The 24,197-nt window shown below is 59.5% G+C and overlaps 1 protein-coding gene across 4 annotated transcripts; it reads left to right on the forward strand.

Moving 5' to 3' along the window:
* The first annotated feature begins 171 nt into the window (after positions 1 to 171).
* On the forward strand, positions 172 to 23,894 carry SH2D3C (SH2 domain containing 3C). Of its 4 annotated transcripts, none has more exons than XM_065853580.2 (12): positions 172 to 286; positions 2,350 to 3,001; positions 7,002 to 7,041; positions 16,917 to 17,045; positions 17,284 to 17,732; positions 19,460 to 19,563; positions 20,125 to 20,699; positions 20,930 to 21,045; positions 21,169 to 21,340; positions 22,063 to 22,174; positions 22,850 to 23,056; positions 23,203 to 23,894. In XM_065853580.2, exons 1-12 carry the CDS (start codon positions 247 to 249, stop codon positions 23,376 to 23,378), a joined length of 2,772 nt encoding a protein of 923 aa, XP_065709652.1. In that variant the 5' UTR covers positions 172 to 246; the 3' UTR covers positions 23,379 to 23,894. The 4 variants fall into 4 exon arrangements, with proteins under 4 accessions (XP_065709652.1, XP_065709651.1, XP_065709653.1 ...); XM_065853579.2 differs by having other exon boundaries at positions 173 to 286; positions 19,439 to 19,563; XM_065853581.2 differs by lacking the exons at positions 172 to 286; positions 2,350 to 3,001 and adding an exon at positions 3,990 to 4,147 and having other exon boundaries at positions 19,439 to 19,563.
* The last annotated feature ends 303 nt before the right edge of the window (positions 23,895 to 24,197 follow it).

The following is a 24,197-nucleotide window of genomic DNA, read 5'->3' on the forward strand; positions in this document are numbered from 1 at the left end:
GAGTGTCCCCAAACCAGGGACCCAGAGGTGGCCGCAGTGGGTGCGAGCAGCCACAGGGACTGCAAGGACTGTGGGGACAGCGGAGGGCGGGCAGGGGCAGGAGCAGATGACAGCGCTGGGGAGGAAACGCCGAGCGAGCGATGAGCGACTGCAAGGGGGGGGCAGGAAGGGAGGAGCAGGCAGGGAAGAGCTTCACAGTTATAAACTTGTCCCTTTCGGTCCCCACGGCCTCCGAGCGGCGTGACCATGGCCGAGGGCCAGAAACGAGGGGGCTTCAAGAAGTTCAGTAAGTGGCTGTGGGATGGGGCGGGTGGGCGATGGGGTGCTCACCTGGACAGCCCAGCAAGGAGCAGGGATGCACGAGTGTGAGTGTGAGCGTCAGCGCGAGTGTGTGTTCACACGCTCCCGGGTCATCACCACCCGGGGATGTTTGGAGCCAAGACAGATTCTGGTCTTGCTAGGAAGCTCGTTGGGATGAAGGGATTTTGGGGGTTTATGTCCACATGGCTAGAGGAAAACCTGGGTGCTGTAGATTCAAAGCTGGGTGCTGGGACCAGGACCAGTCTGCTGCAGCCCAGCCCTGCGCTGGGTGCCGGGATGCACCCAGGGGGATGCACAGGGGGGCTTGGGGTTTTCACTTCACAAACCATATCCTTCAGGGTGCACGTCTCGCGGTGCAAGCTGGTGCTTCCCCCCACCCCAGGGTGCCCCCACAGCACAGGCGTGGCACGGAGAAGCCAGGGTGGGAGCCGGAGAGCAGATTCCATCGGTGCTGTTGGAGAAAGAGCTCAGTGCCTGCCGGGACCGAGCTCTGCTCTTTCTCACAGACCTCGAGTTTCTCACAGAGCCTCGAGAGGCGGCTGCTGTGGCCTTCACCCCCGTTCCCAGCGCAGGAGCCAGCCTTTGCCCCTGCTCTCTGCATTCCTGCCGCAATGCTGCCGCTGGACGGGGGCCTGTCCCCCGCTCCCCCGGGACCCCTCCGCTGGCAAAACCAACGGCCCCTTCCCAGCTGGGATTTTCCTTTGCACTGGGGAGCAGGGAGATGGGGAAAGTCCCTGGCATGGTGTTTCCCACCCCACAGCAGCTCCGGGACCAGCCAGCAGCAAAGGATGCTCAGACTCTAGGGGGATGTTTAATCCAAAGCAGTTTTGCCTTCAACCACATCCAGGCCACAAGGTTTCTGCCGTGCTGAAGGGCTTTCAGGCTGCTGCAGCCCCTTGCACGGCCCCTTTGCCCTGTCTGGCTGCAGGGATGCCCTGTAGAACCCACGGATGGTGACAGGAGGTGGGGGGATCCCACAGCCAAGTGGCCCCCAGACACCTAGTTCCTCACACAGCACCACCGACCACACCGTGTCGCTTCCTGCCTCGGCAAACCCGCTGTGCCCAGAGGGGAAGAGGTTTGCAGAGCCCAGGGGTGGCATCAGCATTGCAAAACATCCAGAGGCACCCAGAGCTCCAGGGCTCTGGCAGCAAAACGCTGCCCTGCAGAGCTGCACCCACAGGCAGCTTCACCCTGTGTGCCATCGTCCTCGTGTCAACACCGGCACTGGCCCAGGCTTGCACCGCAGCGGCACACTGAGCTGAGCCGAGGCAGAGCTGTGAAATGCAAAGCCGCCCGCCTGAGTTATAAATACATATGCTCGGCACTTGCAGGTGCAGCTGGGAGCTGCAGGGAGGCTGCAAGGGGCCGAGCGCTCGGCCGAGGAAGTGGGGAGGTTCTCTCCTGCCCGCAGCCACACGAGCGCCACCGGCCCCGTGCCAATGCTCGGTTCCTGCTCCACTGTGCACACATTGGCAGGTCGCACATGGCTGGGACCCCCATCCCCTGGGCATTTGCAGTGTGTCCCATGCTTTCATCCTGGGGAGGACAGGGGTATGGCCCACACAGCTGTCCCAAGGCCACGGGGATGGGCACGGCCACCAGCCCTATGGAGTCCCCTGGGGGAAGCAGGGAGGCAGGGGGCAGGAGGAAGAGATTTGAAGTAATTTCTGATGCTGCCTGCTCACCAGGGCTGGGTGTTTCTTTCTCCATTCCTACAACTGCAGCAGGGAAACGCAGCCACCAGGTATGTCAGGGCACCAGGAGCCGTTTCCTCCGCAAGGGACAAGGACAGACCTCTCAGAGTCCCAACAGAGGTGCCTGCACAGCATCACATACACCCCAGGCCACAGGGATGTTACACGGGGCAGGGACTGGAGATACGGGCTGTTACAGGGCTAACAGCAGGCTGCACTGTGGCACAGTGCCCCATGTACACCCCAACCAGGGAACAGAGGCCCTGGGACCCCCCACCATCACGCCACATCAGCAGTAACCCTGCATGCATCTCTCCTCTCTCTTTGCCAGAGTTTTTCAAGTTCAAAGGCTTTGGGAGCCTGAGCAGCATCCCCCGCGCCTTCACCCTCCGGCGTGTGTCCGTAGCCCCCAGCTCTCTCCGAAGCCTGGGGTCGGGTCTCCCTCCTCCCCACAGCTTCTTGGAGGAGCCCTTTGATGGCACCCAGGATGATCTCAACACCATGCCCAAGAGCCCCGGTCCTTATGCCCGCTCATCGGACATGTACAGCCACATGGGCACCATGCCCAGGCTGAACCTGAGCAAAGCGGAGAAAAGTTTGGGCAAAGCCAAGACTACTCAGACCTGCCGGGAAAAAGACACTGCCAGTGACAAAACCCCTCAGACAGCCCTGCTCCCAGACCCCGAGTCCCCTGAGACGTTTGGCAGCCCTAAGCCAGGCATAGATCCACCTGCAGTGGCTGGAAAAACAGAGCAGGAGGGAGAAGAAGCTCAGCCCGTGGACACCCCTGGAGCAGTGACAGCCACAATGGACCAGCAACCTGTGGGGAATGTCTCCTGCCCTGGGACAGGGGCACCGAGTTCCAGCCTGGCCCCGAACCCCAGCCAAATGCTGAGTCCCAACACAGCAGTGGGATCAGAGACTACTGACGGGGATCTGCCAGAAAAGGAGCAAGAGCACCCTGGCAAGAGCTCCTCGGACAGGTACGGCCCCATTGAGTCTGCTCTACCCTCCACCAGGACTCCCTTTCTGGCCCCCCAGGGCAAGAGGAGGGTGCAGGGACACAGTGGGGTTCCTGCAGTGTCCCCCTTGCCTGCAGTGCTGGTGGGATGCACCTGGCCAGCAGGATGGGATGGTCTGAGTGCTCTGCACCACGGCCGGGTCAGCGGCTCCATGGGAGCGAGGTTTCCTGTGGGATTTCTGCTCCCTCTCGTTTCCGGACGGGCTGGAAACCTCTCGCAGCCCCGCTCAGCCCCAGCGTCCCTTTGTCCTGCTGGCAGCTCTGTTCCAGTGCTGGGACACGCTGCAGAGACCTCAGATCTGCATTGTCCTGACCCCTCCAGTTCTCTTTTCCTCCCCCTCCATCCTTCTCCCCCTCCCCAAGTGGTCCTGCCTCCCTCAAGGCACAGGGGCAATCCCTAAAACCAGCCCAGCCCCAGTTCCATCACCTGCCGGTAAACACCCCTCTGGGCATAAACCCCGCACTCTGGGTGCAAACTCCCACTCCAGGCACAAAACTCACCCTCCAGGGGTATTTGGGGACTCAGCCCTTTCAGATAAAGATTGGCTTTTTTGTAGGGTTTTCACCTCAGAATCAACTAGAGAGATTTTTACCCCCTCCACCCACCACACAGGCATCTGGGTATGATGAGTCAAACACATCCCCACATACTTGGGACTGGGGGTATGAGGGCAGAGACGCCGACCCCAAATTTACCCCCAGATTAGGTCCAGCCCCTCCCCAGCCCAACCCTCCTATTGCCCCCTTCGCCCCCCGGCTTCCCCCAACACCCCTATTCCCCTCACACCGCCTCGGGGCACTGAGTGCTTTGGAAGTCTGGGTGGCCCCAGCAGCGGGATGAAGAGGAGGAATTTGTGCCGGTAGTGGGAGCCGGGCTGTGCCGGCCATACATTCCTGACGGCTGCGAAGGGAGGGCCGGAGGAGGGCTGGGACGGGAAGGAGGAGGGTCCCGCCACCGCCTTGCTCACCCCAAAGTCCCAACCGCCCAGTGCAAGGCGGGAGAGCGCCCGGGAGAACTTCTCCCTGTCCCGCAGAAGAGGCACTCGCCGAATCGCCTCGGGTCGATGACAGCGGTGGGCAGGAGGTTTCCCACCCTGGGACAGGGCAGGTAAGGGGTCCCAGCTCCCCCAGACATCCCTTGCACCCCAGCACAGTGGAGGAGACAGGGAGGGAGAGGCTGGGAAGGGGCTTTGCTTGGGGTGGGCACAAAGCCTCAATGCGGGTGATGCCGGAGCGGCACTGAGGCCCCTGGCTGGTGTTTGCTTGTGGAAAGAGCGAGCACATCGGCTGCGCTGCCGAAACCACAGCCAAACCCGGTGCCAGGGCAGGGCAGAGCAGCTCGGGGGCTGTGGGGGGGTTGGGGGGGCCGAGGGGCTCAGGCACTTGAGGGCTTGGGGAACAGTGTCTCCGCCACAGCTCCCATTGAGCGCAAAGCCCTGGCAGTGGCAGAGGGTCCCCGCAGACAGTGTGAGGGGCTCACCTGGACCCTCTGTCCCCCAGAAATGACTTAGGTCCCAGGCCAGCGTGGCTGGGAGCCAAGTGGCAGGGGGACATGTGTGGGTCAGCCAGGTGCCTTGACTCTGGGAAGTGGGGACCTGTGTCGCCAAAAATTGAGGGCCAAATGCTCTTTTTCATCATCTGGAGCTGGCCTGATGTGGACGTAGCCACGCTGTTTGCCAGGGAAACTGAGGCACAAGAGTGACCAGAGCAGGACTTGGCATCGGGGGCATTTCTGCCCCTCTATGTCCTGCTCGGAGCCCCTGCCACGGCCCCTGGCCCTGGGAGCAGCTGTTGCCAGAGCCGTCCCCATGGCTGGGTCCTGCCGTGGGGCGGGTGGGCGGAAGCAGGACCGGGATAGTGCTGCGGCACAGCCCTTCCTCCTGCACAGGCACATCCCTGGAGACGGGGACAGTCTGTTCCCGCCAGGCCATGGTAGGGGCCAGGGACAGCTGCCCAGCATGAGGCACGCCTGTGCAGAGGGACCAGAAGTGACGTGGTGTTGAGAGGAATGAGCATACGCCTGGGGCACATTTTCGCTTGGCCCCCTCTGCACAGCATCCCTGGTAAGGACAGACCCCAAGGCGGGATGGGCTGAGGATGTGCACTGGGTGGCTTTCCCATGGATGCTCCTGCAGGATTAGGCCCTCAATGGGCGGAAATTGTGCTGCCATGGGACGGAGAGTGGCGCCCAGCCCGTGGAGCTGCTGGCAGCGAGGCGGTGGCCATGGCCATGACTTCAGCAGGGACACAGTGACTAACGGGAGATGATCCATGGGCAGGTCATGGAGCGGACGTGACTCTACTTCCCTCCGTGAGTGGCCGTGCGTGAGGCACGGGAAGTGCCACTTCCCGCAGAGCGCAGGCAGGACACTGCCCGCAGACCCCGCTGGCAGCACTGCCAGGCAAAACCTCCAAGGAGGCGACTGTGCAGGTGGGGAAACTGAGGCACGAGATGCCCAGACTTGGTTCCCCTAGGGTGCAGCCTGCACCAGCAGATTCTGTGCTCCAAACCAGGGCTGGACCCGCACGATCACCCCGGATGGTCTGCAGCAGCCATCCCAGACCTTGTCACATCTGCAAGTTGCTGCAATGCCTTCCCAAGCCCAAATGCAGCAACCACCCCACCGAAACCCCACTCCACAGTGCCACCGCAGTAGCACCAAGTCCTGGTGGCTCAGTGGCGGCTGCGCTCCAAAGGCAGCCCTGGAATTTCTCCCAGGCACTCGGCTGCCCCCAAAAATGCCATTTTCTCCAGGAATGCACAAAATCAGGGGGCTGCGGCTCCCACTCCCCCCTGCCAGCCCCAGCTGCTGCCCTTCCCCGGTGCGGGGGCCTCCCCTGCCCGGGCCCTCGCAGCGTCTCCCAGCTGCTCCCATGTTCCCGATTTCCTGCCCAGAGGCCCCCCGTCCTCCGGCCGGTTTTTCTCACGGCTCTCGCAGCACCAGGCAGCTCTGCGGCCGTGTGAAAGGCAAACAGGCTGGGGAGGCAGCGCCAGGGCAGGCAGGCAGCCCGCAGCTGTCCAGGGGAGCCTGTGTCTGTCCCCCCTCCCAAATACTCCTCTATTTTTTTCACCCCCAAAAAAGCGTGGGCTTGATTTCCAGCCCCTTTTCCCCTTCTGAGCTGGACAGTGGGGGATTTTTTTTATTCTGAAAGGTAAGACCTCAGGTAGCACATCCCAGCTCAGGCTGTTACAGTCTCCTTGCAAACTCTCTTGTCCATACAGACAACATACCCCACCCCACAAGTGCACAAAAAGCAGCAGCAGCATCACTGCCTGTGCAGGAAAGAGCAGGGGCTGCCTCTGTCCCTGATGAAATGATGGCAGAGAAGCTGCTGGATCAGCTGCATCTCAGGGTCATTGGTTTGGTTGTCAGTAGGGCTAAGAGTGAACATGTTACCAAGGAGAATGGGAGTTTCTATTGCCTGTATGCTGGTAGGATAAACCTTGCAGTCTGAGTCAGGATGTCACAGTCCGCCCCCTGGTTCAAATGAAAGTTTGAATTCTGTGGGGTTGCACGAGGCCACAGAGAAACAAAAACACTTGTCTGGAGCACATGTCCCAACAGCCACCTACTGGGAACGCAGCTCTGCCAGCAAACGGGGCATGGGGGCCCTGTCTCGGCACACAGCACCATGACCTGCAGGGACCTGAGCCTGGTCTCCGGGTCTCCCAAGTTCAGCTCACACGGTCCCAAGCCGATCTGGAGAAAAAACCTCTAAAAAGGCCTCATTCTTCCCTGATCGTATTAGGGAAATTAAGCCAAGAGTGGACATGGAGCAGGCAGGGACAGTGCCAGGACCCTGGGAGCCTCTCCCAAAACCGCAGCTGCGCTCTCAACCCCATGGCAAGGCAAGGGGCACAGACCCCCACTCCCTCAAGCTGTGCCACCACCACCTTTAAGCTAACTGTGATAACGCGCTACCTGGTACTTCTGTATTTTTATTTTTCCCTTTCCTTTCAGCCACCACGATGGCCTGGAGTCTGGCAGCGAATACGTGAAGGTAAGACACCGAGCGCAGTCACAACCTGCCCCGGCCAGGTGCCAGTGGTGGCGCGGGGACAGTGGCTGGGTCCTACAGCAATGGGGTGCTCAGCTCTGCACCCCCAGTCCCACCACCTCCTCCGGCCTCTCTTATTGGCCCCGGAAAAAGATCCTTTACCAGAAACAGTGAGGCTGGGGGAGGCAGAAGAGACACAAACCCTACGTGGTCCCCCTGATGCTGCTCGTGCAGGAGCTGCCTGCATTTTGTTCTCCCCATCGCTCGCGACCACCGCAGATGCAGGGGCAGCCTCCTCCCTCCACCCCCACGCAAAGAAACGGAAGCGTTTGAGCCACTTTCGTGGTTGTCACATGAAAGTCGGTGTAAATCTCTCCAAATCTCTTGCTTATCCTCCAGCAAACTATTAACATTCCTGAGGACTCTTCATGTCTGGCCAGAAATTCATTAGCGAGGCGCCTGGCTCTGGAGGAGAGCGGGCCCTTTTGCAGGAGGCTGCTGGCACAGTGGGAGCCGGGCAGGGGCAGAGGAACGGTGGCAGGGGTGCTGTGTGGTTTGGGGATGGAGCGTGGAAAACCTGCTCGAGTGGTCACTGCGATGCGATGGCCTTTGGGAAGGGCTGGAGCCTCTTGAGTCTGGTTGCTCGATGGGGCTATAATGCCACTGGGAAAATGTGATTGTTGAGAAATGACTTGAGGTGCCCTGCATAAGTGGTGTAACCAGTACAAAGCCCCAAATCTTAATATTTGGGATGTGGGGCTCTTGATGGTGGCTGTAGCTAGAGATGGAAACGTGGAATTTCCCCATGGTGGCACCAACTGGCAGGCTCAGGAGAGAGCTGCTTGAACCTGAGCTCATCTGCTTATCCTAAGAGAGGTCACACCCCTCTGGGTCCAAACCGGGGGCCAACAGGAACCCCACGTGCAGGTCTGGCAACCAGCAGCCTCCAAGCAGTGGGGCTGGATGTGGCTTTTTAATCTGTAGCACGTGGATCCCAGGTGGGGTGTCTTTCCTCCCCTTCTTTAGCCACGTGGGACTGGCAGAGCAGGAGATCATGGGACACGTGCTGGAGTGACGAGGCTCTGGTGGGATCGATGAGGCTCCGACTGGGCTTTGTGGGTAGAGCCCAGGTGCAGGACACCTCGGCATGCAAAGGAAAGCACCTGCTCATGCAGGCAAGTCCTGCAAGGGCAGGGAGGTGGCAAGGAGCCGCACTGGGTGGTTTGGGGTGCTTTCCCTTTCTCCAGCAGCACGTATACCCAGAGACAGGTGCATTTTGTAGCTCCCAAGTTAATGGACTGAAACAACACAGATGTGTAGCAATGGGTACGGCTTTGCCTTTGAGATCGAGTTCTTTTGGGTGAGCCAGAAGAATTCCCTGTTCTCCAGGCAGATCCCAAATCTGATCTATCTGGTTTTTATTTCTGACCCATCCCCGTGGTGTCCAGACACAGCCCATGAGCTGTGATTTATACGCCACTTCCCTTCGGTCACAGAAGCAACTGATGGCCACAGTGACAGCAGCTATTTTAGTCAAATAAGTAATTATCTGGAGTGTGAGTGACCAGGATGATGGGGCTACTCTGGCTGATTGCAGGCACCATGCCTGGCTGCGAGCCCACATCTTCATGTGGCTGCAGGGTGCTCAGCACCTGGCAGTATTTGGCCTCATGCCCTGTGGGGATCGGGACAGGAAGGTGGCAGCTGCCTGGTGTCCCTTGGGAGCAAGGCAGGACAAGGCTGGGACCCAGCACCAGAACAGGTCCTTGCTTTGCAGCTGGGAGGGAGGTGAGCAGAGAATAAACACTGCTGCAAGGGAGAGTGGAGGAAAGATAGGAAGACCCAGCAAACAAGAGAGGCAGGAGGGTTGAGAGGACACACTGCAAAGTCCTCGTGAGCAAAGGGTCACGAGCAGGTCTGTGTCCAGACGTACACTGAAGAACCGCCAAACATCAGCCCTTGAGCTCCAGCAGCAAACCTGCCAGGGCCAGCTCTCCCATCGCCAATCCTGCTGTGATTAGAGGTACAACCCGGAGCTAGGGAGGATTGGAAAGCCAGGATCAATAAGCACTTGGTAATTAACGTGCTTTAATAATAGCCTAAGGGTTGGTGTTTCCAAGCTGCCTGGGGGATCTGCACACCGGGCTCCGTTTTCTAGTATCCGAGCCAGCCTAGCTTTGGCCCCCGCACAGGTGAAGGAGCTGAAGGACAGTGTTACCCTTTGGGAGAGCAGCCGATAAAGCTGTCGTGTGTTCCTGCAAGAGCTCGGTTGGAGATTTTCAGCTTCCCCCTGTGGAGGGGCAGCGTGGGCACAGCCGGGGGGCATCACCCCATGGTGACCCATGAGGCTCCCACGTGCTCCCTCACCACAAAATCACAGAGCCCGTCGCAGAGGAGAAGCCTCGGCAGGAGGATGGTTCACTGTCGAATCCCTGCACGCTGCCATCTGGTCTGTCCCTCAGCCCCACGCAAGACAAGAGGAGAGCCCGTGCTCCCTGCCCATCCCAGCACCCATGGGACCCATCAGCACCCCCGCCCCGTGTTCCCAGTCTGCAGGCTGCATGCTGCCCCACTTTCTCCTGCACCTCTGCCCTGTCCTGCTACAAACCTGCGCTGCTTTCCCGCTCCTCTCTCCCCTGCAAAAGCAGGGGCAGAGCGCAGGCCCGGCAAGAGCCTGCGAGCTCTTTGTTCTGCGCGGAGCAGCCGCTCACTCGGGGGACCTGTATCTCATCAGCCCTGTCTGCTGCCTCCCTGCCTGGGGATACGAGGGGCTCGTTTGAATTAATTAGCAGGAAGGCTGCAGGGTTCTTCAGTTGGTGGCAGCAGGAATACCTCTGCGAACTCACAGCATCCCCCTAGGCAGAGCCACACTAGGAGGAATTGGAGAGTCTTTTGGGCCAGGACATGCTTTGTGGATGGAGGCGTAAACCCCCCCATTATCAAAGCCAGGTCATGCTGGTGTGGGAAGGAGCTGGGCACCCGGAGGGAGACAAAGAGGGCAGAGGGGGCAGGGAGGTGCAGACCTCACTGCTGGGTGCTGCAGGAGCCCCTGCCTGTCCCTGTGTTCAGGCAGAGGGTTCAGGTAGGGATTTCAGGGTTTTTTTTTTCAAGATTCAGGGCTTTGAGTCACCAGCGCTGCCTCGCACATCCCATACGTGAAACTGTGCCTTTATTTAAACCAAAGTGAAGCCTTAATTAAACGCAACTCGGAGACAGCCTACGCGTGAAGCAAGCGGCCGGTTCCCCGCCACGTGAAGCAGCCACCAATGTGTCCCCCCCAAGAAAGGTGTCACCGGAGACGGGGTGAAGGAAGACAGGGCGGGTGAGAGGAGATGAGGCTGTCCCTGACCCCTGTGCATCACTGGGGAGAGCAAGTGGATTTGGCATGCGGAGAATAAGGGGTGCCAGGTGCCCTCAGAGGAGCCAGGTCCCCTCAGGGCGCAAGCAGCTGGGATGCCACTTCAAGGGTGCTGGTTCCCCCCAGGGGTGCCAGTTCCCATCAGGGGTTCCAGGTCACCTCAGGACGCAGACAGACAGGGTGCTGGTTCCCCTCAGGGTGCCAGATCCTCCCGGAGGAGCCGGTTCCCTCGGGGCGCACGCAGGCGGGTGCCGGTTCCCCCGGGGTCCGCGGTGAGGGCGGGTGCGGGCGGCCCCTCGGGGCGGGCCGGGGCGGAGCTGCCTCCCCGACACCGCCCCTCGCTGCCGACAAGGGATGAGGTAATCGGGGAAGCGGCTGAAATTGAAGCCCGGCGGCGGCGGCAGCGGCGGTGCAGCCCGGGCCGGGGCAGCCCCGGCGGGGCTCGCCGCGCCATGACGGAGCGGTGCAGCCTGTGGAGCGCCCTGTCAGCGGCCGCTTGCTGCTTCTACCGCGGCTCGTTCATGCAGGTCCAGGTGAGCGGGGGCGGCGGGGGGACCCGGGGCCGGCCCGGCTGCCCCGCGCTCGGTGCACAGACCCCGCGGGTGCCGCCGCTCCGTGCGCCCGCACGCGTGGGGAAAGCGGCGAGGATGCGGGGGAAACACCGGGGACACGGACCGGCAGCCGGCGGGAGGCAGCCCCGGTACCGCAGCGCTGGAGAGCGGGTGCGAGGGGGCGGCCTCCCCGGGGAGCCCCGCTGCTCCCCGCACGGAGCCGGCAGGGCTGGGTGCGGGCAGCGTGCCCGCCTGCGGCCGGCGAGGAGGGAGCGAGTGCGGGATGAGCCGAGCAGCGGGTCGTGGGGCAAAGCTCAGTCCCTTCCAAAGCCGGAGCCACCGGTTCCCCCCCAGATCAGCACTTTGACAGGCAGCACAAGTCCTGACTGGAGCCCTCACCTGCAGCAGAGCTCATGCAGGGGAGCGTTTAGCATCCCCCAAGAGATGGCATGTGCTGGGAGCACAGAGGGGAGAGCAAGCCCAGATGAACACACAGTGCGTTGGCCTGGGTCTCCGTGTGCGTCTGTGCTGCGCTGCACAAGTCTGACTGGTGGGAGAAAGCTGGGTTCCATCTGTCACCTGTCCTGTGGCACTTGCAGCACCGCCACTGTCTGGGGATGAGTCTAGGTGTCCTATTTTTGGACTCTGGCATTTGCAAAGGGTGCTAGAAATTGTTTCCCTCATTTACAGAGTTAGAGAGCAAAGGTGTTTAGGATTGCAAGAGCCAAGCAGGCTCTGCTCTGAAGCAAGAGCTGTAGCATACTGCAAGTTAGAAGGCAGCTGGCAGCCAAGAGAGCTGGCAGTCTTATTCAATACTCCTGCTGAGTGAGCTAGGTGCTGAGCTTTAGAGATTATGCTGGGTAAGACTGAGCCCAGAAGCAGCATTTCAAGTCTTGTCATGACTGCAGCTGATCTGAGTGCAAAGCCAGGGATTTTGATTGCTAGTGAGCTAGAAAAAGGAAAAGCAGAAGAGCTTCTCCTGGTTGTCCAAAGGCCACTGAGCAACACAGGGGAGCGTGTCCTAGTGCAGCAGCCCTCGGGCTGCACATCAGAGCAGGTGATGGGGTGCTTTCAGCAAACCGCTGCCAGCACAAGGGAGAGACAGGTGGGTATCTGGTTTTCACACAGGGATGCAAGAGGAGATGGAGGGCACTCCATCCCGACCCCAGAAAGAGTTAAAAGTGAAGCCCTAAGTGCTCACCTGGCTCCACCAGATCTTTCACCATCTATTTGTGTCCAAGTGTGCCCAGCAAACACACACTGAAGTCCCCATGAATGACTGGAGCACTTCCAGCTGACAGCCGCATCCCTGCTCACCGCCAATGGCAGTGCACCCAGCCTGGGAAGCACTGACATCATTTCTGGCCAATAGCAGCTCCGAAAAGGGATGCAGCAGCAGCCGCTGCCGCCGTCTTGGAGTGAGATAAGTAATATATAGATGGATGGAAATGTATGTACACACACACCCCATCACTGCGCTGGAGACCTGCTCCCCCAGGGCAGCGGTAGCAGTGCACTCCACCACCCCACTGCGTGACCTGGGGCACTTGTCCCACCTTAGAGCACCCAGATGTTCCCAGCCATGAACCCCAGCTGCACCCTGCCCCTGCCAGCCAGACGTAATTGCTCCAGAGCTGCCACAAAGGAGCACAGACAAGGGGAGAGAAAACCTTGTGGGTAGCCAGGACCAGCCCTAGGAAGGGCATTGAATGTCAAGACAAAGACCTTGAGTCAAGGTCTGCCTTCAGCGGGGACTAATGGAGATGTGACATACCCCAGAGATGCCATCAGTCACCCATGGGTTGGACAGATGGGCTGGTGCCTTCTCAGAGGCCATTTAGATGCCCAGAGTCACTGCAAGACAATACAGGGGAATAAATTATTTCTCTTCCATATGGATATCAAGATCAGTAGAACGGACTGGCTCACAGCAGGCCATGCAGACTAACAACAAGACCATAACAACTTGAAGGTTGTTTGTGGTGGGGTTTTCTTGTTGTGGCCATACAGGATGGACTAACCATTTTTGGGTGGTACCTGGCAGCTGGACTGGTGAGCACAGCAATCCTGCACCGGGCAGGCAGGGTTCTGGGGTTTGTTGTGAAGCTGGCTGTCCCTCAGCATGGATGTTTGCTCAGAAATACTTCACTGAAGTAGCCCATTGCCAGGTATGGAACAAGCAGAGGAGACTCCTCAGGCTGTTCTGGGGCTTTCCCCATACACCTGCTCCAAATGTCTTGTTACTCTCTTTGGTGCCAGTTCTGCTTTCCCAGGCCCTGTGTCTGCTCTGGCAGCCACAGCAGGGGTGGAAAACTCCATAAGGGGCTGGGATTTTCCTAGCGAGGGTCCCAGCACAAAGCAGAGGGCAGGAGGGAAAGCAGATGCGCTCGGTGCCCTGAGGTTAGTCAGATGTTATCAGCAGAGGAGTGGGGTGGGGTGCGCGTACACCTTGCTCTCCAAGCTGACTTCATCCTCAGCTGCAACTCCTCCAGATCTGGGAGGGGAGAGCAGGAAAGCAAGCTGCAAATCTCTCCTGTTTCATAAGATTACCTTTGCAAGGAGACAAAGCCAAATGCCAGCCTTTGCAGATCTCCTTACGCCAAGCAGAGCAACAGCCGCTATTTTACGTGGACCACAGCTGTTGGCACCCGCTGTTTCCCCCGGCTCTTGCCCTTTTACTGCCGGTTCCAGTCCTTGCCCCATGGCTGAGACCAAAAGCATCTCTTTCCCCAAGAAAATGGCAGGGACAGTCAGGGAAGTGGGCAGGGATGGAGAGCCCTGGGAATTGCGCAGCAGCACCGGAGGATTCCCCAGCCCCAGGACTGCGAAACAGCCCATCAGCGTGCTGAGCGTGATGGAGGAGCTCTCCTTTCTCCAGCCAAGCCAGCTTGGCTGCTGGTTGGGATTCCTCAAGCAGAGCTTGGCATCATCTCTGGCAGCTATTGAGCTGGTTTGTCTGGTGCGGCTGGTTTGGAGAACTGCTCTAATCCCCATTTCTTCCCACCCAGCTGGAAGAGGCCTTGGGGCTCTCCATGCAGGAGGCCAGCACCACCCGCTTGAACTAGGTGCTAGTGAAGTCAAGGCTCTTCCCCACACCCAGCCCACTAGTATGCAAGACCTCATGTCAGGCTGTACATCTTTTGATGTCCTCTTGGCACAGCCGAGAGCGCCAGGCAGTGCCCTTTTCAACGCGGCGCTCAGACATCCGCTTACATGCTCCTGACAGCGCTGGGCTGGCCGGGACCGCCTTGCCATGCCGAGCCTCGCCAGCACCTCGGCACCCGGCCAGCTGGCAGCCGGCGAGCCGGCCTCCTCCGAGACACGCTACCGAGCGGAGCGGGAGAAAGCCGATCGCTGCCGAAGGGCTCGGGGCTGGAGGAAGCACGCCCCTCCACAGCACATAGGTTTTTTGCACCAAGGGCTTGCGATGAGCCCAGCTCCTGCATGGAGAGGGGCACAGCCAAGTGATTTCGGCAGCAGCTAGGGTGTGATAGCACCACACAAGAGACTCATGACAAGAACCAGTCCCCAGAGTCGCATCATGCAAAAGAAAAGGGCTTTCCATGATCCATCCCCTGCTGCCTTCGCAGCTACTACAGCCGTGCAATCACCCCAAGCAGTGGCTTCTTGGTGGCCACAGAAATCAGACAGGATCTCATTGCCCAGGCAAGGAGCTGAAAGGAAGGTGCCCTTCACATGGCTGCAGAAGGTGGCTCATGGCACCCTCTGCTCACAGCCAGCACGCTCTGCTTACAGCCAACCTTCCTCCCCCATATGCAAGATGCAAAACCTCCCTTGCCTCTCCCAAACCTCCTGTTCTCCCCAGCTAGCTTAGCACCTGGCTCCTGGCATAGATGCCAGCCGGCTGCTGCCCAAATCCAGGCTTGGAGACACCAGGCACCGCTCAGCTGGGTTTGTGTTTGTTATCCTGCACATTTGCATGGGGAGGATTTGGGGGAAAACCCAGATGTACAACACTGGGCAGAACAGGAGCTAATCCCCGCTCCAGGGGCAGTGGCGGGAGCACCAGCTCCAAACTGATCCCAGCTCATTTCTGATGGCTTTAGCCTGCACAGACAGGAGAGGCTCTGGGGGCACCACCCTGCCCCAGAGTTTGGGGTGAGCAGTGCTGCAGGGAGGATGCTGCAGCCAAGGGTCCCCATCACCGCTTGGCCCAGGCAGGTCTGCTCGGTGGCAGCGGATGGGTTGTCATGGAAACGGCATCTGCTTGGCCTCGGCCCCCCGGGAGGCAGCCGGACCTCAGCAGTAGCCGCTGGCTACCATTTATTTTTAATAGGGTTCAGCGTCGCTGAGTGGCTTTGTCTCCACGAGGGCCCCAGAGCAGCAGCGAGTGCTTGGCTCCCGCAACCCTTGATCACAGCGGGGACAACCCACACATCTCCTGGTTCGGGTCCCTGCAGCTCCAGCAAGCAGGACCCTCTCACAGGGAGAGTAAACATGGTCAGATGAACAAGTTTGAGTTCCGTCCATACTGTTTCCCCAGGCTGATTTCATTGTCCCAGCACCTTTTGACTTGATAGTAGTTGGGAAGGGAGGAACAGGGCAGGTCTGGGCTGGTGAGGACAAGGCCTGGAGAGCAGAGTCCATCACACAGGCCCCGGGACGGCATCGCTGCTGGGCTTGACTGACAAATGCAGCTACCAAAGGAGATGGAGCATCTCCCCCAGAGAACGCAGGGAGCTGGGGACAGGCTCCTGCTGAGGGGCTCGGTGGAGTCTGGGAGCACCCCAAGGTTGGTGTGTACAAGGCAGGAGAGCAGCACAGTGCTCCACACTTCCCCCTACTCGCAGCTGCTGGAGGAGCAGCAGAGGGAATTGATACAAGTGCTGAGCAGAGGGGTCAGCTCTGAGGCAGGTCCCCAATGAGTTGGCATGAAGTGCAGCCCCCAGTGCTCTGGGGAACCAGGTGCCACACAAGGCCAGTGCCAGAGCAGTGTCAGCAGGTTCCAAGCTCAGAGACATCAGCAGCATCCTACCCTAACACACACCACGGAGCTGGGCCAGCCGGCTGTGCCTCCGCATGCTGGCACTGCCACCAGAGGTACCATCAGGCCACCCTTGCTCCCCAGAGCGGCAGAATGGGACAGCCTGGTAGCCCCATCCAAGCTCCCTGGTCCATGGCGGTGGAACACATGTCCCCCTCACAGGATAGTATGTGTGTCTGGGATGCAATGGGGACCAAGTGGCACCGTAGCAGGGCTCATCCCAAATCCACCCCACCAACAGACTGGGGGAACCAGCCTCACATGGAGAGTGTGCAGAAACCCCAAGCCTGTGCTCACCTCCCCAGATAAGCCCCGACTGCAGTGTGCCAGCAGCTCAGCATCCTCAGCTGCCCTTTGGGAACGCTGGCAAAGCGGCGAGCAGGGAGCACGGCTGGCTCCAGCTGATGGGAGACATGACGCCACCCCTTATCTCTCCGGGGGAAGGGAGGGGGCAAATTGCATCCTCCAGGCTCAGGTGCACCAGTGCGGGTAAAAGCTAATTTCTATGCAGAAGGTTCCCTTTACATTTGTCATTACTAGTCATGCCACCATCAGGCTAAACACAGAAAGTTAACCCTTTAGAAGAGGGACCACAGTGGATGGTTTGAGGAGGAGGAATAATGCAGGTTTCCTCCTGGAAGAGTGCTTCCCATGGTGGTTGAGCCCTGGAGATGTTTCAGAGGGGGCTGGGGCAGGTTTTCTCCTGCCCAATCACACTCAGCTCTGAGCTGGGGCAAGGACAGGGTCAGGCACGATGGGGACATGCCACCAAGAGACCCTCCAAGTGCTTCTGCTAGCAGGGCCTGACCATCAACAGGCACATTACCCCACCTGCATGCTTTGCTACAAGCAATGGTCCTCACACAGCTCTGAGCTCCATGAGGACCCTGAACATGTCTCAGGGCCAGCCCTTGCCTCCCCAGGCCCTGCTGCACCAGCTGACGCTCTCTCCTCCCCTGTACAGTTCTCCAAGGAGAAATACATCCTCGACTCATCACCAGAGAAGCTTCACAAGGAGCTGGAAGAGGAGCTGAAGCTGAGCAGCACCGACCTGCGCAGCCACGCGTGGTACCATGGCCGCATTCCCCGGGAGGTGAGGAGGGGAATGAGGGTGCCTCAGGCAACCTGAGGCCACGTGGAACTGCCAGCCTGTCCTCCTGGGAAACCTCTGGGCAATGGCTTCCTTAGCCCTGAGCTGGCTGTTTTTTCCATGGGAAATGCCCTCAGAGCCAGGGGAGCAAGCCAATGTCCCAATGGAATGTCCATCCATCCTCCCCAGTGTGGTCCTGAGAGCATGACCATGCCTGAGCCGCTGCCCTGTCCCCTGCCAGGTGTCAGAGAGCCTCGTGCAGCGGAACGGCGACTTCCTCATCCGTGACTCGCTCACCAGCGTGGGCGACTACGTGCTGACGTGCCGCTGGCGCAACGAGCCCCTCCACTTCAAGATCAACAAGGCGACGGTCAAGTCCAGCGAGGGCCATACCCGCGTCCAGTACCTCTTCGAGCAGGAGAGCTTTGACAACGTGCCTGCCCTCGTCCGCTTCTACGTGGGCAACCGCAAGGCCATCTCTGAGCAGAGCGGAGCCATTGTCTACTGCCCCATCAACCGCACCTTCCCCCTGCGCTACCTGGAAGCCAGCTACGGGCTGGCCAACGGCAAGCATGGGGGACCCCACAGTCCCACAACCCAGAAAGGGGGGCACATCAAGAGGAGGAGCATCACCATGACGGATGGCCTGACGGCAGACAAGATCACCAGGGCTGAGGGATGCCCGACCAGGTGGGTATGCAGTCCCATCCTGGCTCAGCAGCGCAGAGAGCCAGCCCCTGGGAAAGAGGGAGCACCAGACTTGATCCTTGTTCCCTGGGTGCAGGGCAGGGGTTTGGGATCAGGGAGGGAAGAGAGAGATTGGCAAAAGCGTGGGGGAAGGAACTGGTACCCAGCTGGAACTGGGGTTTTCTCCCAGGCCGGCTGCCAAGCACACTGAGCTCCCGCAGCAGATGCCTGGTGAGCAGACACAACTTTAGCATCACAGGCCAGAAGCCAGAGAGAGTTTTACAATCACCCATTCCAGGATTATCAGCGTGTCAGGGTTTGTCAGAGCCAGGTAGCTGAGCCTTCCCAGGCAAATGTGAGACAAGAGCCAGTCCCAGCTACCACAAGGTTATTTATTGGTTGATTTTTGAAGGGGCTTTTTAATTTTAGAGCCCTTTCTGTTCAGCTGGAGTATTTGCAAGGAGTTACCAAGCAGAGCTGAAAGCCTGATGGGCAGGAGGAGACCAATAGAGCTGTGCTGCTGGGGGTCTGCACAGCCTCCAGATCACAACCAATCTGCTCACATTAACCTTGGAGCAGGTGGGCTTCTCCAGAGGTGGAGAAGGAGATTTCCCTTGCACAGCCTGCTGTCAGCTGCCCAGAGCCCGGCAGGGAAGGCAGAGCCACACACACATCCTTACCCACAGCAGCCAAGGGGGAACCCATCTGCTCCCACCTCCCCAGCAGGACACAGCCTATTGTTGGACCAAGCTGCTTTCTCACCAACCCGCCATCCTCTGCCCAAGGGCAGGGTGAAAATACACCAGTGGAAAACAGGCAACCAACTGTTATGGCAGGGAAAAGGAAAACACTCAGAGTTCCAGGAGAACATATGTGTTTCCAGAAGAAGAGCCCAGATCCATCAGTCTTTCCTCACCGCTCGCATTTTCCCCAAACCCCTTATCACCGCCACTGTGCTCCCGTCCTCCTCCCGCTGCAGAGGCACTCAAGACCAAACATACCACAGCGGCCCAGTCCTCACCTATGGCAGGAAGGCCAGTGAATTGCCCACTGTGCCCCCAGCCCACCCCAGACACAGCATCTCTTGCAACACTACAGTCCCAGGACTTGTGCATTGAGCCACAACTGCTGCTCCCCGACCCAAGACCTCCCAGCTGGCTGGGCAGCTCCGTGAGCACATCCACGACCCAGGCACCTGTTAGGCCCCGAGTCCAGCTTACAGGCACCTTCCATCTCACCCAAGCTTTGAGTTACAGCAACAATGAATCTAGCCATTCCAACACAGCTCTCAGATGAAAATAGAGTAACACAGCCAGCACCAGCTACCACCTTGCAGCACAACCCTAGAAAACTACCGCCCCACATAACTTTTTTTGCCAGACCCACTTCCCCACAGCACCCTGGAGCCATCCCACCCCTCAGCCCAAAACAGTACCTTGATATCAGGGCATCCCTCTGCTCCCCAGGACTGAGCTCCCCACAGGCATGGCTCTCCCTGCTTTGTACAGGTACCGACCCCTCCTGCTCCCAGCTGCCTGCAGAGACCACCCCCTCATTGCTCCCACTGAGCTCGTTAGTGGTTCAGCTCATTAGGGCTGATTGTGGAAGGTGGTGATGACACACAGGGAGGTGACAGGGCAGCTCACCCCAGCCCCTCTGCCTGCACCCTGTGTGCAGGGACTAACCTGTCCTGTCTGCCCCCTCCCCAGCGTGTCCCTGCCCCACCACAGGGACATCATTCGCAACTGTGCTGTCAGCGTGGACCAGATCCAAGACCTGCACTCCCCGATGTCCCCCATCTCTGAGAACCCAGCGTCACCTGCCTACAGCACAGGTAAGCATCACCTCTCCATCCCATGGGGACACAAGTCGGGCTGGGCTTGGCAGGGCTGTCACGCGATGCCCTGGGGAGGGGAACGGAGCTCACTGTACAGACAAGCCCTGCATCACTCCCTGCTAGCAAAATCCTGTCTGGCTTTTTGCATGGCAAAGAAAACTGTCCTGACAGAGGGTGTGAGCTGAGGCTGGGGCTTCAGCCAATCCTCAGCCACATCATCTTGGTTTTAAACTAAAACCACGTGGTTTTAAACTAAAGGAGGGGAGATTCAGGCTGGACATGAGGAGGAAATTTTTGACACTGAGGGTGGTGAGAGCCTGGCCCAGGTTGCCCAGAGAGGTGGTGGATGAACCATCCCTGGAGACATCCCAGGCCAGGCTGGACGGGGCTCTGAGCAACCTGAGCTGGTGAAGATGTCCCTGCTCATGGCAGGGGTGGCACTGGGGGAGCTGGGAAGGTCCCTTTAACCCAAACCATTCTATGATTCTATGATCCATTGTCCTTATGCATGTGCGTATGTCCGGGCTCTGATAACAGGGTCTCTCCTGCTCCCTGCAGTTACTCGGCTAAAGCCACACGCCTGCCAAGCTGGGATTGCCCCGGCCTCTCCAGTCATAAGAAGGTCCAGTGAGCCCCAACTGTGCCCAGGGAACAACAGCAAACCCCTGCCAGACCCTGCCCACAGCACCCACTCGACTCCCTGCCACGGGTACGCCCGTGCCTCCCCCTCTCCCTCCGTGAACAGCTACAGCGACCCGGACACGGGGCATTACTGCCAGCTCCACCCCACCTCGCCCATCGGCAGAGACCGGCCAGCTCATGACACCAAGGTGCTGCCAACAAAGAGCTACGTGGAGAGGCTAAAGGTGGAGGAAGGACAGAGAGGGACTGTGGAAAACAGCTCTGGGGAAGCAGAGGCAGGGCAGAGGCTGAAAGGAGAGCTGGACTTCATGGGCTTTGTGCCCCCCACCATGGAGACAACCTCCTCCTTCAACCCTGCGGCCTTCCAGTCCCTGCTCATCCCCCTGGAGAACAAACCCCTGGAGATGGCCGTGCTCAAGAAGGTCAAAGAGCTGCTAGCAGAGGTGGATGTGAAGACGCTGGCCAAACACATCACCAAAGTGGACTGCCTGGTACGGCCAGGGCTGGGCAGGAGGGACGGGCACCACTGCCATGATCGCTCTGGGTTGGCAGGGATCAGAGCACCCTCGAGCATCGGGGCACCCCCAAGCATTGCAGCATCCCTGCTGGGCTCTGCCACACTGAATCAGCCAGGGCAGGCAGGGGCTGGGCTGGGGCAAAAGGTTGCCCAATGATGCTTCAGCCTCTCCTCAATTAACACAGCTCTCCCCTTTCTTGCCAGGTCGCCCGGATATTGGGTGTGACGGCGGAGATACAGCGGCTCATGGGGGTGAGCTCTGGCATGGAGCTGCTCACTCTGCCCCACGGCCACCAGCTCCGCCTGGACCTGCTGGAACGGTACAACACAGCACAGTCCGGCTGCCCTGGGGTGTCCCCAGCTTGGCACAGGGGGGTCCCAAGCCCTGGGAGCATCCCCAGCCCCCCCACACACTGACCCCACTCTGTTTTGCCCCACGGCAGGTTTCACACCATGTCCATCATGATCGCCGTGGACATCCTGGGCTGCACGGGCAGCACAGAGGAGCGGGCGGCCCTGCTCCACAAAACCATCCAGCTGGCTGCCGAGCTGAAGAGCACCATGGGGAATATGTTCAGTTTTGCAGCCGTGATGAACGCCCTGGAAATGACACAGGTATGGGGTCGCTCCTTTCATCCTCATGGCCTGGGCTCAGCCCCCTCACCCAAAACATGTCCCTCTCCCGGTGTCCTGCAGGCTCTGACACCTATTGGGGTGGGAGAAGAGGGAAAACACTCAGGGTAGGAGGTCTGGGGCCACATCTGCTGGTGTCTAAGCAGGGAAGGGGAAGAGCCATCCCCTCCATGGAGTAAACAGCCCAGTCCTGCTGGGATCCAATTGTTTTTCGGTGGTTGGGCTTTTTGTTTTGTGCTGGGCTGTGTTCCTGGGAGGAAATGAATCTGCCCTCTGGTACAATACAAATCAGTCTCAAGGCTGTGGCAGCAGCGTCTCTGGGCCACACTGCTCCCTTTGGAAGATGAAAGGAGATTAAAATGCAATTTTAAATCGAGCCCAGCTGGGAAGTCTTGCTTCCTGCCTGCACAAAGGAGGTGGAATGGCTGCCCCCTCCCTGCGTCTCATCTTCAAGGCCGCTGCGACGCAGGGAAGCTGCTGTCCTGGGGCACGGGGAGGGGACAGAAATCCTGAGCCCAGCCTCAGTGCCAGGGATGTGCCGCCTGTGGCCGTGAGGAGGCTGTTTTGGGGAGCAGCAGGCACTGCTGTGTGCAGGGCTGGGGGTCACAGTGCTGGGGCCAGGCTGTGCCCCCCTGTGAGCCCAGAGCTCAGTGCCCAGGGGCTGCACTGCCCCAGCACCCTCCATCTACCCCCTTTACTTCCAGATCACCCGGCTGGAGCAGACCTGGATGGTGCTGCGGCAGCGGCACACGGAGGGTGCGATCCTCTACGAGAAGAAGCTCAAGCCGTTCCTGAAGAACCTGAACGAAGGGAAAGGTAACGGGAACAACTCCCTTCATCTCGCCTGCCTGGTCCTTCCTGCTTTGTCCAGGCACGGCCTCGCAGGAGGGGCATGCGCTTGAGAGCTCAGAGAGTCCCAGTGCGAGACGCTTCCCCTCGGGCTGCTGAACTGCCCCAGCACCCGGCAAGGTCTGTTTGGCCTCAGCTGCCCCTTCCTTCCAAAGGAAGCATTTCATAACTAAATAAAACCAGCAGCTGGGCACAAACATGACTCTGCTGAGCCAAACTTTCATACTCGCATGGTGGTGCGTGCCAAGCCAAGGGGACCGGGCGGACAGGCGGGGAAGATGAAAAGCCACATCTCTCCAACATCCACTGCTCCAGACTCTGCAAACCTGCTCCCCACCGGACCCTGGGAAATACAGACACAGCCCGAGAGGGAACAACAGTGTTCCCCTCCTGGCACAATCAGGGAGCCCAGCTGGGAGTAGCTGGTGTTGAACGAGGCAGTGGCCCCAGGCACAGCGATCACAGAGCTGCAGCCGCTGCTGTGCTACAGCTGAGCCTCAAAGCCTCTCCAGGGAGCGCAGTGGCAGCCAGGTTTCACAGGGCAGTGCGGCCACACCAGTGCCCCATGGGGCCAGCGCAGATGGGGAGGGTGACGCAGGGACATGGGGCTGCATGGGGTCCTCAGGCTGCGTCTCTCTGCAGAAGGACCGCCGCTGACCAACACCACCTTTCCCCACATCATACCCCTCGTGACTCTCCTGGAGCGGGACGAGGCTCTGACGGACAGCCCTGAGCCCTGGGAGACCACCGACAGTGGCGTGGAGGTGGTCATGGCCCACCTGGAGGCAGCACGGATGGTGGCACACCACGGTGGGCTCTACCACACCAACGCCGAGGTGAAGCTGCAGGGTAAGCGATGGGGACAGCAGAGCCCCTTTCCCTCCACCACATTCCCAGTGTGCAGCTGGGCCAGCTCCAGCACAGCACCAGCTGGAGCATCCCATGAAACAGGGTCCCTGTCCCATCCCTGTGGGACTGACTCTCCCTCCCTGCAGGTTTCCAGGGCAGAGCGGAGCTGCTGGAGGTCTTCAGCACCGAGTTCCAGCTGCGGCTGCTCTGGGGCAGCCGTGGGGCTGAGAGCAGCCAGGCCGAACGCTACGAGAAGTTCGACAAGGTCCTCACCGCTCTGTCCCACAAGCTGGAGCCAGCGGTGCGCTTCAGTGAGCTGTAACCCCCCCGGGCGCTGGGACTCCCCCCAGCTCCCAGCCTGCCCCCAAGGCAGCTGTGGGGCAAGGGCTGGGGCCAAGCACCCAGCATCAGGAGGAGGAGAGATGGCCCAGAAGGGTGCTGAGCAATTACAGGACAAAGAGGAGGAGAACCAGCCACCTCCCATGTACCGCCCACCTCCCTGTGATTCAAGGCACCGCTGCCTCGAGGGACAGGGACAGTGTCTGAGCAGGCCAGTGGTGGCATCCACCATCCAGCCCCACGGGGGTCCATGACTGCACAGTGCCCCTCACCTCACCCTTCGGTTTCAATTCCATCTCCATCTTGCCCACAATTGCTGGATCCCGCTTGTAAATACGTTCTCACCATCACTTCTCGATGTACAGACTTGTGAAGGACAGCTCTCGTTGTAAATAATTAGGCTCATTCATTTTGTCTTGTAAATACGTGTACATATCTCATGGGTTTGGTTCTTACATACAATAAACTTTTATGCTGTTCCCCAAGGGGACCCCCTCTCCCACGAGTGTCATGTAAATGTGGCCCCAGCTCCCACAGAGAGTAGAGCCCGGGAGGGGCTGAGGAGGGGAACCACCGTGCTGAATCAGAGGGTCATTTTGGTTGGAAGAGACCCTTAAGGTCATCGAGCCCAACCATAACCTAAATCTAGCACTAAAGCATGTCCCTGAACCCACCCCTGCCTGGCCCCCAGACCTCTGCAGGGGCTCAGGGACAGCCCACTGCTGGAAGGGCCATGGGGCTGCGCTGTTCCCCCCCCCCCCACCATCTGCAAGAGGCCACCAGGGTCCCCAAAGCACCAGCC

The sequence above is a fragment of the Patagioenas fasciata genome, chromosome 20, assembly GCF_037038585.1.
Source record: "Patagioenas fasciata isolate bPatFas1 chromosome 20, bPatFas1.hap1, whole genome shotgun sequence".
NCBI classification, from domain to species: domain Eukaryota; kingdom Metazoa; phylum Chordata; class Aves; order Columbiformes; family Columbidae; genus Patagioenas; species Patagioenas fasciata.